The 14,145-nt window shown below is 60.6% G+C and overlaps 1 protein-coding gene across 4 annotated transcripts in view; it reads right to left on the bottom strand.

The window, feature by feature from the left end:
- CAMK4 (calcium/calmodulin dependent protein kinase IV) overlaps nucleotides 1–14,145 on the bottom strand; it is a 179,158-nt gene that overhangs the window by 87,180 nt on the left and 77,833 nt on the right. For 3 of the 4 annotated variants that reach the window (XR_016235021.1, XM_051834544.3, XM_051834545.3), the window contains one exon: nucleotides 6,264–6,342. The exons of the other annotated variant lie outside the window; for it this stretch is intronic. Coding sequence is in view for 2 of the 3 variants with exons in the window: in XM_051834544.3 (XP_051690504.3) it covers nucleotides 6,264–6,342 (79 nt within the window). In the remaining variant the exon portion in view is untranslated. The remainder of the gene's footprint in view (nucleotides 1–6,263; nucleotides 6,343–14,145) is intronic. 4 annotated transcript variants of the gene reach the window in all.

The following is a 14,145-nucleotide window of genomic DNA, read 5'->3' as shown; positions in this document are numbered from 1 at the left end:
AGATGCTGTGACAGGGGGGCGGACGCTGGGATGGGGGCAGACGCTGTGCACTCCCAGGGCCTGGACCCTGGGATGTGGGGCGTACGCTGTGATGGGGGCAGACACTGTGATGGGGGGCAGACACTGTGACGGTGGGGGGCGGACGCTGTGCACCCTTGGACCTAGACCCTGTGATGTGGGGAAGACGCCTCAGGACCTGAGGTTTCCCTTACAATTCAGTTATAAACTGCTGGCTGAAAACTAGTGGGTTACGTTCAAAAAGCAGCCTGGCAGTGGGCTCTTCGCAGGCCTGGAGCTCTGGCCTGACCCCTCTGGGGAGGCGGCATCCAGGGGGCAGGGGGCCCCAAGCTCCGCTTTTCATAAAGAGCCCCTCCCAGGAACCTGAGACCAGAGTCCCGGCCTGGTGGTTCTCTGCTCCTTTTCCTCAGGGTTCCCACCAGCATGCCCTGAAGCCCCTCTGGGGACAGGGTCACACTCCAGGCCTGTCAGGTGGGAGCAGCATGCTGGACCCCTTCGAGGGGCTGTGACGCACACCCCGGCTGGGTTCTGACTTGGTGCTGGGGGGCTCCTTTGTACCCTCAGTGTCTGTCCTGTCCCTATGGGTCTGCCCCACACAGGTGAACCCCAGGATCTGCCCCCAGCCCCCAGCAGCTGCAGGTGCCTCCCTGGCTGGACCTCTGGCGCACAGTGTCTGGCCGTAGTCTTGCTGTGCCCAGCTCACCCTCACAGCCAAGCTCCCACAGGTCTCCTGAGCCATTCCTGTCTTGAGAGCCAATGGCACGGTCAGAGTGAGGGACGGGCTCCAATATGTGGCCACGCTTAGATTGATACCCTCCCCACACAGAGAAGTGCTTCGCAAGCTAAGGAAGCCCTAAAGCCGGGAGAAACCGTACTGGCAAAGTTCAGGGCGTTTCTCCTGGGGGCACTCAGTGGCGCCAGCCTCGGGAGGACTTCTTGCCGTAGACAGCAGAAGATCCTTGCATGTTTTTCTCCTGCAGACGCAAGTGTGGAAGGTAACTCTGGCTCGACACTCTCCCGCACTTCCTTCCACAAAAACATGTCACATGTAACACGCGGGGGTGCTGCTTCTGGACCTAGAAGCCACTCCCCAGCTGTCCTGGAGGCAGGACGGGCACAGTCGCAGACCAGCCCCACCCCCACAGCTCAGAGACCCCGTGGTGACAGCACGGAGGCTGGGGGGTGGGGGGGGGGAGAGAAGCAGGCAGTGACATCACTGGCTGCTGGCATCTTCTCCATGCGGCCACAGGTAGCTGTCAGACTGTCCTGGGGCAGCCCTCGTGGCCGAGCGAGCACGGGGACCCACACTGGCCCACTGAGACGGCGGAGAGAGGCTCGCACCCCGCCAGCAGTGGGCGGCCAGGTCTCACCCCCCCCCCCCCCCCCCGCACACTGAGTGTCACTCAGCCAGGACCTGAGCGTTGTGGAGACCTGTGCTGCCGGCACTGCCTGCACAGGGAAGTCCCTTGTGCGGCTTCACACGGGACACGGCCGTCCCAGGTCCGGCTCACCTGTGAGGCCGTCTCTCCCGAGCGTTCTGCCCTCAGCGCCCGTCTCCCCCGTGCTCTGTCTCGGTAACGGCTTTCCAAGGATCAACATCTGGTTTCAGCCCCGAATCTGGGCCAAGGTCACCCCTGACGTCTTTTCTGCCTCTGTCCCTACCACGGCTCCGATGACATCAAGGGCGAAGGCCCAGCTCCGGGGTGCGAGGGCGCAGGCGGCTGCTCGGGGCGGGCCCCCGCTCCGTGCCGCTCCCTCGGGGAGCAATGGGCACACAAAGCCAGGGGCTCCTGCACAGCTGGAGAGCAGAGCAGGGCAGCACTCCTGCGGCTCCTCTGCTGCGGAACCCACGAAGGGACGTGTGGCAGCTGGCGAGGGCCTGGCTTTAGCAGAGCTGAAAACTGCCCGGGTCCCCTGCAAAGCGCACCCCCTGCACCCCGTCACTCATCCCCCCATCCCGCAAATGACTGCCAGGAGCTGCACACCCCCTTCTCTCCTCTCTCACGTCACCTAGACGGACGCCACCTTAACCACCATTCAGCTTTGTGCCGTAACGGAAGTCCTCACCTAGTAGGCCACGGCCGCCCCCACCGAGGGCCCGGCTTTCCGCCCTGAAGACGCTGAGTGACCGAGTGAGCGCCAAGTGCCACTGGTGCTCCTTCCACCCTCCCAGCCCTGCTCCTGCTCTGTCCACGCCTCCCCCGCCCCACCTCCTGACTGGGTGCTCCCAGGAGCTCCCTGTGGCTCGGCCCTGGCTGGTTCCCAGGCCCCAGCGTGAACCAGGGTAAGGCGCTAACTCCCAGCCTCTGGCTGCCGAGACCCCAGCCCCAGCCAGGGTCCTGCTTGACTCCACCTGCCGGCGGAGCATTGCTGTACATCCTGTGGGAGAACTCGGGCTCCAGGGTGATCACCTGGGGGTGGGCAGCAGCACCCAGCCCCTCAGTGCTCACTCTCATCCGTCCTCCCTCCCTCCCCCACGCAGCAGCTCAGCTCTGAACTGGGGGGTCTGTGACAGCAAGGCAGAAAAACACCTATGAGAGCCGTGGAAGGCAGGGACGGGTGAGCAGGCCAGCCCTGACAAACTCGAGGTTTCTGTCACAGCAGAAGGGCCCAGCCCTACAGCGAGCTCTACGACGTGCAGGCCCCAGCACACCCTGCATGGGGAGGTGTAGCGTGAGGCCGAGGCACTCACCCCCACCTGCCCCGTTTCTCCCGTGGGTGGGCACCTGCAACAAACTCAACAGAAACGCCCGTGCCCTTTGTCCAGCTGGCTGGGCTCAGTGGTCTCCACGACAACCACGAGGCTCCAGCAGACGGAGCTAAGTCACTGACCCTGGACACGGCTTGTTCCGGGCCAAGCCATTCCCTTCATGCTCTCATGGAACTCAGCCAGGTCCGGCGTCCACCTGATCGGTGACCGGTCACCCGTCTCCAGCATGACCAAGGCGACCTCACCCACACATCCACAGCACACAGATGAGCACCTCCAAGGGGCTGACGGCCGAGGTCACCAGAAGCCAACCCTGAAGCCGGGGGAGCTGCCCGTCTCGCTCACCCAGGTCACAGGACCTGGACACTGCATGGATTGCAGCCGGTTTTCCCAAAGGCTGGAGGAAGACGGGGTGCTGGAGGCACAGTGACAGCACGCGGGTCTCCCCAGACAGGCCGGGGGTCCCCTCATCAGGACAGAGGCCTTCAACCAACTTCCCCCCCACCTTCCCCGACCCTGCTGACGTCTTCCTGTGAAACAGTGGCCAGAAAGGGGCTCAGTCTGGACTTGAATTAGGTACCCCCGAAACCCGCAGACGGACAGCCAGCTCAGGAAACGCGCTAGGGCTTCACGGCTGCTCCGGCGGACCCTGCAGCTCCCTCTCACTGAGCCGGGGCTTCCGGGGCTTCCGGGGCTTCACAGCTGCTCCGGCAGAACCTGCAGCTCCCTCTCACTGAGCCGGGGCTTCCGGGGCTTGCACGGCTGCGTGGCACCTACCGCGGGCCACACGGTGGGCTGACCTGAGATTTCCGCCATCATGCTGCGATGGAATTCTCCCGCCAGTGCCCCTACAGGTGCAAACAGCCCCTCCGAGGCCCAGGAGCTCAGCGAGGGAGCTCCCGCAGCTCCTGCAAAGACTGGGAGGTCTGCGGCGCAGGCACGCGGGCGAGACGCCAGCTGGTTCAGAGAAGCACTTGTCCAGGGCGGACTTCCTGACCGTCCCGGCCCAACCGACACTGCCTTAGGTTCCCTCCTGTGCTCTGGGCGAGGAGGACGGCAGCAGTGGCTGCGCCTGGTCAACAGCTCACACCAACACCGCCCAGAGCACACCCAGCCGAACGGCGGGCCAGGAGCTCATGGGGAAGACGCCGCTCGACCCCCAGACGGGCTTGGGAAGCTGGGCTGACGCCCTTCTTCCACCTACAGGGTCACCATGGGAGACGGCGCCCACAGCACGCTCCACTGGTGCTCGCTACATTTCAGCCTGGCGTTTCCAAAACCCACTTTGAGCACTTTGACCCGTCCCCGTGGTCAGTGCCCATGTGGTCTGTGCTGTAGGTTCCCATCCCCGTGGTCAGTGCCCGTGTGGTCTGTGCTGTAGGTACCCGTCCCCGTGGTCAGTACCCGTGTGGTCTGTGCTGTAAGTTCCCATCCCCGTGGTCAGTGCCCATGTGGTCTGTGCTGTAGGCACCCGTCCCCGTGGTCAGTGCTTGTGTGTGCCTACAGCACAGACCACATGAGTACTGACCACAGTGACAGGAGCCTACAGCACAGACCACATGAGTACTGACCACGGGGACAGGAGCCTACAGCACAGAGCACACAGGCACTGACCATGGGGACGGCAGCCTACAGCATCGGCTGTGAGCCATGAGCTCACGGGGCAATAAGCAAGTCACGATGTGTGGTCTACAGCTGGCTGAGACGAGGCCCGAAGGCCACAGCTACACAGAAACTTGTGTGCAACCAGGGGCCTCTACCGACGTCGCAGAGACGTCTGTGAGCTTTCCCCTTGAATTCATGCTAAAAGACAGCAGCAAATGAGGACGTGGGGAAGGGGAGCTCCTGTGCACTGCTGGCAGGAATGCAAGTGACAGCAGCCACTGTGGGAAAGAGTGTGAAGCTCGCATGGCAGGGGCCGGCGTTGTAGCGTAGCAGGTAAGGCCCTGCCTACAACATGGCATCCCAGGTGCCAACAGTTCATGTCCTAATGTCCAGGCTGCTTTATTTCTGATCTAGGCTCCCTGCCAATGGCCTGGGAAAGGCAGCAGAAGACGGCCCAAGTGTCTGGGCCCCTGCACCCATATGGGAGACCTGGATGAAGCTCCTGGCTCAGCCTGGTCATTATGGCCATCTGGGGAGTGAACCAGTGGATGGAAGATTCTGTCTCTCCCTATGACTTTCAAATAAGTAAATCAGTGTGTAAATTAAGAAAAAAACTAGAAATGGAGCTGCCATTTGATCCAGCAACCCTGCTACTGGGCATGCATCCTGTTTATTTCTCGGAATTTTATGTAACTTTTTACTTTTAAAATATTCTCAATTGTGCTCACAATTTTTTTTTCACCAACGAGAACACAGAACCAAGTCTAAAATGCCTCACACGTGGCAGCTGCTATAAAGTGTGCTGTTTTCATAAAAAGTAGATGTTTAGTATGAAATTGCTATTCCATAAAATTTTTCATAAGCTCTAGTTCAGATAAATTTTAAGACCAGAAGAAATTTGACTGAAGGGAGAATCCCAAACAGTATTCACCACAGGATTCCTGCACATCCTGCAGCAGGAGCCACCGCCTCCACCAGACGGGAAATTCAGGCTACGGAGCTTAGCAGCAGCCGGCGCCCCGAGATGCTCCCGGCTTCCGGGACGCTCCTGTTACTTCGCGATGGTTTCACGCTCCAGCAGATGGTCTCCAGACGACGCTCTGTTTCCACGCAACTGAAGGCCTGCCGCTCTGCGCTCTTCCTCAGCACACAGGGCTCCGCCAGACAGTGCAGCAGTGGCCGCTGCCTTGAGGGAAACCCCTCGGCCCGGACAGGGCCTCCCTCGACTTCGGAACGTGCGCCACGTCACAGCGGGTTCTCAGACACCCGTGCAGTTCACACACAATTTGACAAAGGCACAGTGTGCTGTCAGTGTCTTCTCTTTGGCTTTTGGAGTGGAAACCCCCAGAGAACGCCAAGTGCAAGCAGGGGGTCAGGTGTCGGGATGCTCACTCCTCAGAGACCAGCCCAGCCACCTGCGTCTGCCCCACCCGCCCCTCGGCAGAGGCGGCAGAAGGGACTCCTTGTCCCCACACAGGCAGCCCCGCCCCTCGCACGCGGCTGGGGCGACCTGGCATCTGGAAGCCTCGGCCGTGTGGCAGCACCGGACTCCTTTCCCAACCACAGACATCAGACTCTGAACAGCAGAACGTAACACACGGGCAGCAACGTCAGAGTTCACGCGAAGTTCGCGGGGGTGCAAAGCTCTCGAAATTCATGCAGAGCTTTTTCATGATTTGCCTTTCCCTGGACTGTGCATGCGTGTGCGCGTGCGTGTGTGCACACAGCAAGATTCCCCCGCCAGCTCTAACACGTTTACCCCCAGCCGAGCCGAGATCCAGCTGCTGCCAGAGTCACGCAGTGCCCGGCAGACAGCGCCCGTGGGGGCTGCGCTTTCGCGACCGCCAGCCGTGCGAGGCGCCTCTCCGGCCCCTGCCTGTCCAGGCCACAGGTCCCCTAGAGACGCCACGATATAAGGAAATTGACTTACTGTTTTCTTTAACACTTTGAGAGCATAAGGCTTCTGGGTCCCCTTCTGTTTGCATCTGTACACAATGGAGGTAGCACCCCTTGAGGGGGAAAAAGACAAAAAGAGAAGGTTATGCTTTGGACACGAATTCAAGGGGAAAGCTCGCAGACGTCTCTGTTATCTCCTAACTGATGCTGTCTCGGCTACGAGACAGGCCCCACTGTCAAGGGTGCTGCTTCCCCACAGCCCCAGGCAGCCGGCTCAGAAAGTCCCTGGACTGCCCACTACCCCCCTCCTGCCCCACCCCAGCGAGGCGACAGCTGCACTCAGAGTCCCACACACCTGCTGCATTCCCAGGGCTGGGGGGGGGGGGTGAAGCCTGCTTCTCCGGGGAACACAGACTCGGGGGACACGCCCCTCCAGGAAGCCCCAGCAGAGGTGCAGCCGGGTGCCCTGGCAGCTCAGGACCGCCCACACCTCTGCTTCACGGCACGGGAAGGGGAACCCCGTGTTCTCCTGGGGGAGAGCAGTAGCTGCCTCCACATCCCGGCAGGGCGACCAAGACGACAGCACGGAGAAGCGGACGGCACGGCCCAGAGGGACACGGACCCAGCGAGTGGGGGAGGACAGAGACAGAGCCCGAAAGGCAGTGTCGGCCTGCCCGACGCCTAGGGCGAGGCCGAGGGACCCTGGTGACAGACGCAGGTGCGCAGCCCTGGACTCCAGGTGGGCACCCAGGACTGCAGGCACGGAACGCACTCCCGGTGACGCAGGCACAGCACAGGGTGCTGCTTGTTGGGGAAAACTGTATTCAGCTCGTGAAAGCTTTGGTGAGCTGTGACGCTCCCATCAACGAAAGGATCCGAAGATGGAACACACGAGGCAACACAGCGCTCAGGGTCCCTCAGTAGTGCGCTGTGGAGAGGAAAGTACACGACACCAACCCCGACGGCCGGGAGACAACACGGTCATCCCACCTCCCACACGACAGTGCCCAGGCCTCAGGACCATCCCCCACCCACACGACAGTGCCCAGGCCACAGGACCATCCCACCTCCCACACGACAGTGCCCAGGCCTCAGGACCATCCCCCACCCACACGACAGTGCCCAGGCCTCGGGACCATCCCCCACCCACACCACAGTGCCCAGGCCTCAGGACCATCCCCCACCCACAGACAGTGCCCAGGCCTCAGGACCACCCCCCACCCACACGACAATGCCCAGGCCTCAGGACCATCCCCCACCCACACGACAGTGCCCAGGCCTCAGGACCATCCCCCACCCACACGACAGCGCCCAGGCCTCGGGACCATCCCACCTCCCACACGACAGCGCCCAGGCCTCAGGACCATGCCCCACCCACACGACAGTGCCCAGGCCTCAGGACCATCCCCCACCCACACGACAGTGCCCAGGCCTCAGGACCATCCCCCACCCACACGACAGTGCCCAGGCCTCAGGACCATCCCACCTCCCACACGACAGTGCCCAGGCCACAGGACCATCCCACCTCCCACACGACAGTGCCCAGGCCTCAGGACCATGCCCCTCCCACACGACAGTGCCCAGGTCTCAGGGCCACCCACCTCCCACACGACAGTGCCCAGGCCTCGGGACCATCCCACCTCCCACACGACAGTGCCCAGGCCTTGGGACCATCCCCCACCCACACGACAGCGCCCAGGCCTCGGGACCATCCCCCACCCACACGACAGCGCCCAGGTCTCGGGACCATCCCACCTCCCACACAACAGCGCCCAGGCCACAGGACCATCCCACCTCCCACACGACAGTGCCCAGGCCTCAGGACCATGCCCCTCCCACACGACAGTGCCCAGGTCTCAGGGCCACCCACCTCCCACACGACAGTGCCCAGGCCTCGGGACCATGCCCCTCCCACACGAAAGCGCCCAGGCCTCGGGACCATCCCCCACCCACACGACAGCGCCCAGGTCTCGGGACCATCCCCCACCCACACGACAGCGCCCAGGCCTCGGGACCATCCCCCACCCACACGACAGCGCCCAGGCCTCGGGACCATCCCCCACCCACACGACAGCGCCCAGGTCTCGGGACCATCCCACCTCCCACACGACAGCGCCCAGGCCTCGGGACCATCCCACCTCCCACACGACAGCGCCCAGGCCTCGGGACCATCCCCCACCCACACGACAGCGCCCAGGCCTCGGGACCATCCCCCACCCACACGACAGCGCCCAGGCCTCGGGACCACCCCCCACCCACACGACAGCGCCCAGGCCTCGGGACCACCCCCCACCCACACGACAGCGCCCAGGCCTCGGGACCACCCCCCACCCACACGACAGCGCCCAGGCCTCGGGACCACCCCCCACCCACACGACAGCGCCCAGGCCTCGGGACCACCCCCCACCCACACGACAGCGCCCAGGCCTCGGGACCACCCCCCACCCACACGACAGCGCCCAGGCCTCGGGACCACCCCCCACCCACACGACAGCGCCCAGGCCTCGGGACCACCCCCCACCCACACGACAGCGCCCAGGCCTCGGGACCACCCCCCACCCACACGACAGCGCCCAGGCCTCGGGACCACCCCCCACCCACACGACAGCGCCCAGGCCTCGGGACCACCCCCCACCCACACGACAGCGCCCAGGCCTCGGGACCACCCCCCACCCACACGACAGCGCCCAGGCCTCGGGACCACCCCCCACCCACACGACAGCGCCCAGGCCTCGGGACCACCCCCCACCCACACGACAGCGCCCAGGCCTCGGGACCATCCCCCACCCACACGACAGTGCCCAGGCCTCGGGACCACCCCCCACCCACACGACAGTGCCCAGGCCTCAGGTCCTGTTAGAGATGTACAGCCTGAACAATGACAAAAACAGTTCTTTAAAGGAAAGACCAATGATAATCATGAAGTTAAGGAAATAATCAAAGTAAAACACAAAGGATAAAAACCGAAATATTTTAAAATTAAAATTGCTAACAGTGTGGCTGGTTCTCAGTCATATAAATGATTTTATTATATTTAAATTTTGTCAATTAAGCAATAAATTATATTAAAAAATCAAGACCAAACTCTATGCTATGTGTAAGAAACCCATTTAGATATAAATACATCAATAGCTTCCAATAATAAAATGATGGAAAACAGGTATAATACTCTAATCAATACAAAGTAGGAATCGCTATGTTAGTATCAGACAAAGGATAAAGAATAAGGATAAAGAGGGACGTAATTAGTTATCGAGGGGCCAATTCCCCAAATAGAATAATGAATGGAAATGTGTACACAGCAAACAACAGGGCTTCAACACACCTGAGGCAACACCGGTTAGCACGGAAAGGGGAGCTCATCAATGCACTCGGAGACTTCAGCACGCTCTAAGAACCGGCACAAGACGTCAAAACACAACAAAAGCACTAATCGAGGATACAGAAGACCCGAGTGGCATCACCAACTACGTAGCTGACATGTGGCGAGAACGCTACGCCGATGAGCCGAACACAAAGACCTGCAGACTCCCTAGGGAGCTCTGCCGGCACCACGCGGCACTGCGGGCACGACTGGGCGCCCACACGCAGAACCGAAGTCGTCCGCACCTCACCCCTGCAAAAGGTCACTCAGACAGAAACGTGGAGCCTGCAGCTTGAAAACCTCCGAAAAACACAGAAGAAAAAATGTGAGGCCATCAGCTAGGTGATACTTCTTAGGCACAAAACAAAAATATAATAAATGGAAGAAAAAATGAACTGGACTTCAGGGATGTCTACCATTCTTTATAAAAATTTTTTAAGATTTATTATTTATTTGATAGAGTTATAGTGAGAGGTAGAGACAGAAAGAGAGAAGTCTTCCATCCGCTGGTTCACTTCCCAAATGGCCACAACAGCCACAGCTGAGCCAATCTCGAGCCCGCAGCTTCTGCCAGGTCTGCCACATGGGTGCAGGGGCCCAAGGACGGGGTCCCTGGCCACCTTCTGCTGCTTTCCCAGGCCATAGCAGGGAGCTGGATTAGAAGGGAGCAGCCGGGACTTGAACCAGCGCACATATGCGATGCCAGTGCTTTAGGCCAGGGCTTTAACCTGCTGTACCACAGTGCCAGTCCCTTTCTCTTTTTAGACTTTGGACTTTTTCCTTTAGACTCAGAGAGAGGGAAAGATACAGAGATCATCCACCTGCTGGTTCAATACCGAGATGGCTGCAAAGCCCAGGACTGGGCCAGGCCTAAGCCAGGAGCTTCTTCTGGGTTCTCACATGGGTGCAGGGGCCCAAGCACTCTGCTGCCTCCCCAGGCACACTAGCAGGGATCTGGATCAGAAGTGGAGCAGCCAGGACACCAACCAGCCCTCGAATGGGACTCTGGCATTGCAGGTGGTAATGATGCCTAAACACCGCCCTCCCTCACCAAAAAAATGACTGCCTTTTGCAAACCACAGACAGAAAATATTTGTGACTCACTTACGTGAAACTGATTTATATGTAGATTACGTGAAGAACTCAAACCTCAGTGATAAGCAAACACAAAGCACATTAAAATGGGCAGAAGATTTGAACACATGCGACTGTTGGTACAGAAGCACTAGGGGTCCCAAGGGGCCACCGTGGAAAAGCATCCACCACCGCGTGGGAGACAGCCTGGAGGAAGTGGCCAGGTCTCAGTGCTTACACCCGCCCCGCCCCGGGGGAGCATCAAGGAGCCTCCCCACTCAGAGCAGCAGGGCTGGGGTGGGGGCGGGCTGAGTCAGTCCTGCAGTCTCCCGCAGAGAGAAGCCCAGGCGGACCCCCCTGCTGAGTTCCCAAAAACACTCACAGGGAGCCAAGGCCAGTCCTTCTCAGACTGCCCCAGCAAGTTCAAGCGACGGGAACAGGTCTGCTCTGGCTCTGTGAGGGCAGCGTCTCTGGAAACCAACACCAGAAGCACACCGAGAGAGAGCAGGTGCCAGCGTTCTCCACCAAGGGGCAGCCGGCAGATTCCTCTGCAAGTAGAAAGGCCACTCGCCAGGACCAAGGGGACTTTCCTGGGGTGCAAGGACGGTCAGACTCTGCGCCACACTCAAACAGGGGCAGACCGTCTGACCAACTCGACAGACGCAGAAAATGCACACACAACACGCAGTGGGCAGGCACGGAAGGCTCGTTCCTCACCACAACGGAGGCCGCGTGTGCCAAGCCCGCCGGGAAAAGGGAGGCGCGGACTGAGCCGAGGGACAGGCACGGCCATGCTCAGGACGGAGCACAGCGAGGCTCCCGCACCGCGGGCAAGAACCCCCTGACCTCACCCCGGGTCCTGCTGGAGGGAGGCGAAGCTACACTCGCGCACCCACAGCCTTGGAAATCATTGACAGTGAGAGGGGCTCCAACACCCCTCCACCGTGACGTGATTCACCCCCAGCCCCGCACCCAGAGGCCTGGGCGGGGCACAAGTGGGCCAATCTCCAGCCCAGCTGTGTCCCGCACACAGGAAGCACAGGACATTCTCGCAGACACAGGTGTGCAGGAGCGGAGTCTCCCAGGGCTTTCCGGGGGCTGCGCAGCTGGGGAGGACCTACGACAGCTGCATGGGACCGTGGTGACGTTCACACAACCACCTACTTCTGTGAGGGCAGTGACATGTGAGGCAGAGCAGGGAGATATGCTGTAACGTCCATCACACCTTAATACAAATACAGGGCAAAGTCCTCCCAGAAAGACCATAACGTGCACAATTACACACACACAACCAAAACTGATTGGTTAGCTTTCGACCCATTTTCTGTTTTGTTGTAACTGGGGAATGAAATTTGTAAAAAAGGAAGAGAGGGGCCTCCGCCTGTGGCACCGGCATCCCACATGGGCACCAGTTCCCCGGCTGCTCCACCGCCCATCCAGCTCCCTGCTGACGGCCTAGGACAGCAGTGGAAGATGGCCCGAGTGTTTGGGGCCCTGCATCCATGTGGGAGACCTGGAAGAAGCCCAAGCACCTGGGCCATCCTCCACTGCCTTCCAGGGCCACAGCAGAGAGCTGGCCTGGAAGAGGGGCAACCGGGACAGAATCCGGTGCCCCGACTGGGACTAGAACCCAGTGTGCTGGCGCTGCAAGGCGGAGGATTAGCTTAGTGAGCTGAGGTGCCGGCAACAGTTAACTTTTAACCCAGAAAAAATAGTTGTACAGCAGTGCCGCCCATTTCAAACCACACAGAAGGGGATCACCACAAAACTGCCCGAGAGGCAAAGGAAGTGGCGAGGTTACGGTGGAGGCTCCGACACTTGGGGGTCTGCTCCGCTATGACGAGGGTGCGGGGGCCCCCCTCTACCCGCTCACAGCACCACCGCCCCCTCTACCCGCTCACAGCCCCGCCCCCCAGCACCACCGCCCCCTCTACCCGCTCACAGCCCCGCCCCCCAGCACCACCGCCCCCTCTACCGGCTCACAGCCCCGTCCCCCAGCACCACCACCCCCTCTACCCGCTCACAGCCCCGACTGGACTGTCTGATGTGGCTGCATCTCTGCACCCTCTCCCAGCCGCATGGCCTCAGCCTGCACTTCCCAGGTCTCTGAAGCTACAGCAGTGGGGCTTCCTGCCGTTCTGTCAAGGAAGGGGTCTTTGAAACTGAACCAGAAAGTCGCGTTATCATTAATGTTGAAGGTGCTGGCTTAAATACCGTCACACCCAAACACCGCTTCTAAGAATTTCAGTGCATGCACTGTTTGTTCTCTTGTGCTTTGTTTCCACATTTTTATTCTCAGTGTGCCTACGGGCTTGCAGGAAACTCCTGCTGCTCAGTACGACGAGAGGAGAACTGTCAGTCAGACCGGCACCTCTGCCTGCCGCCGCCTTCCTTCCATGTTCAGCCAGCCTGTTCTTTGCGCTGATGTCTAGATTAGATCAATTATTAAGGAAGACTGCTTCCAACCCCAGAACTGATTCTCCTAGGGATGAAAGCAGAGGGATCCCAAGAACAGAGAGGAGAGAAAAGCCGGAGTGGTCAGCACCGAACCCGCACGCACACCGGCCCCGGGCGGGGAGCGGGGAGCTCCCCCCACCCCGCCCGTCTCATTCTCCAGCTCTGCCATTCCGCGGCCTCCCAACACCATCAGCACTTCCCCAAAGACACAAAACAAAATGACCAACCCCGAGTCTTCAGAGGAGAGGAGGAAAACTGCCCACAGCGCTCAGGAATGTCATTTCCCATCCAGCCCTCGAGGGCCGGGTGCAGAGAGGCTTCCCGCGTCTGTTCAGGGCTGCAGAGCCCGGGCAGTGCCTGCACCGCAGCTTTTCAGACTTGGGGTCAGATCTGCCCACAGCTGCCCTCCTCCCTCCCGGCTTCACTCGCCGAGTCCTAGCACGCGTGGCCTCCTGACCTCCCCCTTGGAGCTGCCTCCCCACGGGATGCCGTGTGTCCCGGAGACGCCAGCTCGCTCCACAGCCCTGTCCTCCAGGTAGTCTTCGCCTACCCTCCTGTCTTCAACACTCACACTGGCAACCCCTGCACCCCGCACCTCCGATCGCCAGCCTGAACCATGAACCACTGCACTCTCCCCCTGGGTGGCCCCAGTCTCTCCAAGTCCTCTTCTGTCTGCCCAGCACCTTCCTGAGGTGCACCACGCCTGGCCGTGACTTTGGTCCTGATGCCCGGATCTGAGGACCAGCTCACACACGGCCCTTGCCTCTCAGCCTCCATGGGATCCCTGCCTCGGATGAAGGAGCAGCCGAAGCATCTCTGGAATCCAAATGCTGGGAACTCCGCTGCTGCGGAACTGGTCAAGCTGGCCTGAGTGTTTCTTCTCAATCACCAAGCGATGCAACAGTGAAAACTGCGGCACGAGGGGCTCAGGTCTGCTCAGCCCCCTTCTTTGCTGGAGTGAAGCAACGCCGTGACAGCAGGGGCTCCACTGTGGAGCAGCGGAGACTCTGTCTTGAGACAG

This window comes from Oryctolagus cuniculus, chromosome 6 (assembly GCF_051225735.1).
Source record: "Oryctolagus cuniculus isolate XC-2025 breed Fujian yellow rabbit chromosome 6, ASM5122573v1, whole genome shotgun sequence".
Classification (NCBI taxonomy): domain Eukaryota; kingdom Metazoa; phylum Chordata; class Mammalia; order Lagomorpha; family Leporidae; genus Oryctolagus; species Oryctolagus cuniculus.
The sequence above is the reverse complement of the archived record's forward strand: the minus strand, read 5'-3'. Positions and strand labels throughout refer to the sequence as shown.